This window comes from Pteropus alecto, unplaced genomic scaffold (assembly GCF_000325575.1).
Source record: "Pteropus alecto unplaced genomic scaffold, ASM32557v1 scaffold48, whole genome shotgun sequence".
In the NCBI taxonomy this organism is placed as follows: domain Eukaryota; kingdom Metazoa; phylum Chordata; class Mammalia; order Chiroptera; family Pteropodidae; genus Pteropus; species Pteropus alecto.
In genome coordinates this window covers 1,436,038-1,436,974 of record NW_006442110.1, presented here as the reverse complement: position 1 = coordinate 1,436,974, position 937 = coordinate 1,436,038, and the positions used below count along the sequence as shown (strand labels likewise).

The window sequence follows — 937 nt, the reverse complement described above, 5'->3', positions numbered from 1 at the left end:
GCCCCCGGGGGCCGGCCCCGACCCCCCGTCCCCTCCCGGTGCCGACCCTTCCCGGGGGACCCCCGTGGGGGGCAGGTTTGACCGCCACGCGTCCGCGGAGGGCTGCTTCTACAACGCCGACTACCTGGCGGCCCGTGCACGGCTGGCCGCGGAGCTGGCGGGCCAGGAAGAGGAGGAAGCCCTGGAGGGGCTGGAGGTGATGGATGTGTTCCTCCGGTTCTCAGGGCTCCATCTCTTCCGGGCCGTGGAGCCAGGGCTGGTGCAGAGGTTCTCCCTGCGGGACTGCAGCCCTCGGCTGAGCGAGGAGCTCTACCACCGCTGCCGCCTCAGCAACCTGGAGGGGCTGGCCGGCCGCGCCCAGCTGGCCATGGCGCTGTTCGAGCAGGAGCAGGCCAACAGCACCTAGCTCGCCGCGGCCCTGCCCCGCGCACATCCCTTTTCTGCCTCGGCCCCGGGAGGGCAGAGCGAGACGGACAGATGGAGAGCATGTCGCTGTATTTTTTTTTTTAATAAGAAAATGTTATTAAAAATGTCTTCTGCCAAAGTGTTTTTTAGGTCTAGGGAAAACGAGCAAGAAGAATCTGAGGGAGGGGGCTGGGGAGTTTTCTCGGGGGGCCCACTGCCTTCCCCTTCCTCCTCCCTCCCGGTTGCCAATGACCACACGGCTGCCGTCAGATGAATGACCTTTAATCCAGTTCCCCGCCTCACCCCAAGGAAGGCAGGCAGGCGGCAGAGGAGTGATGGCGGAGCCCTGGGGGGCAGGCGCGGCCCCGGGGGCCCCGCGTGCTCCCTCGCGGGGCTCCTAGGTATTGCGCACGACCAGTGACTGCTCCAGCTCCTGCCTGCGCTGCTGGATCTTTAAGAAATGAGAGCAGGAGCAGGGTCACGGCGTTGCTGGTGAGTGACAGGACGACCCCCCCCCCCAGCCCCCGCCTCC

The 937-nt window shown here is 66.3% G+C and overlaps 2 protein-coding genes across 4 annotated transcripts in view; one reads left to right on the top strand and one right to left on the bottom strand.

Annotated features, from left to right (window-relative positions):
* The window catches only part of CHPF2 (chondroitin polymerizing factor 2), a 7,568-nt gene that overhangs the window by 5,159 nt on the left and 1,472 nt on the right, over positions 1-937 (top strand). For both annotated transcript variants that reach the window (XM_025039008.1, XM_025039007.1), the window contains one exon: positions 1-897. This exon is cut by the window's left edge and continues 947 nt beyond it. In XM_025039008.1, coding sequence (XP_024894776.1) covers positions 1-406 — 406 coding nt within the window. In that variant the 3' untranslated portion in view covers positions 407-897. The remainder of the gene's footprint in view (positions 898-937) is intronic.
* Positions 672-937, bottom strand: part of SMARCD3 (SWI/SNF related, matrix associated, actin dependent regulator of chromatin, subfamily d, member 3) — a 27,795-nt gene continuing 27,529 nt past the window's right edge. For both annotated transcript variants that reach the window (XM_015596187.2, XM_025039009.1), the window contains exon 13: positions 672-856. In XM_015596187.2, the coding sequence (XP_015451673.2) occupies positions 803-856 (54 nt within the window). In that variant the 3' untranslated portion in view covers positions 672-802. The remainder of the gene's footprint in view (positions 857-937) is intronic.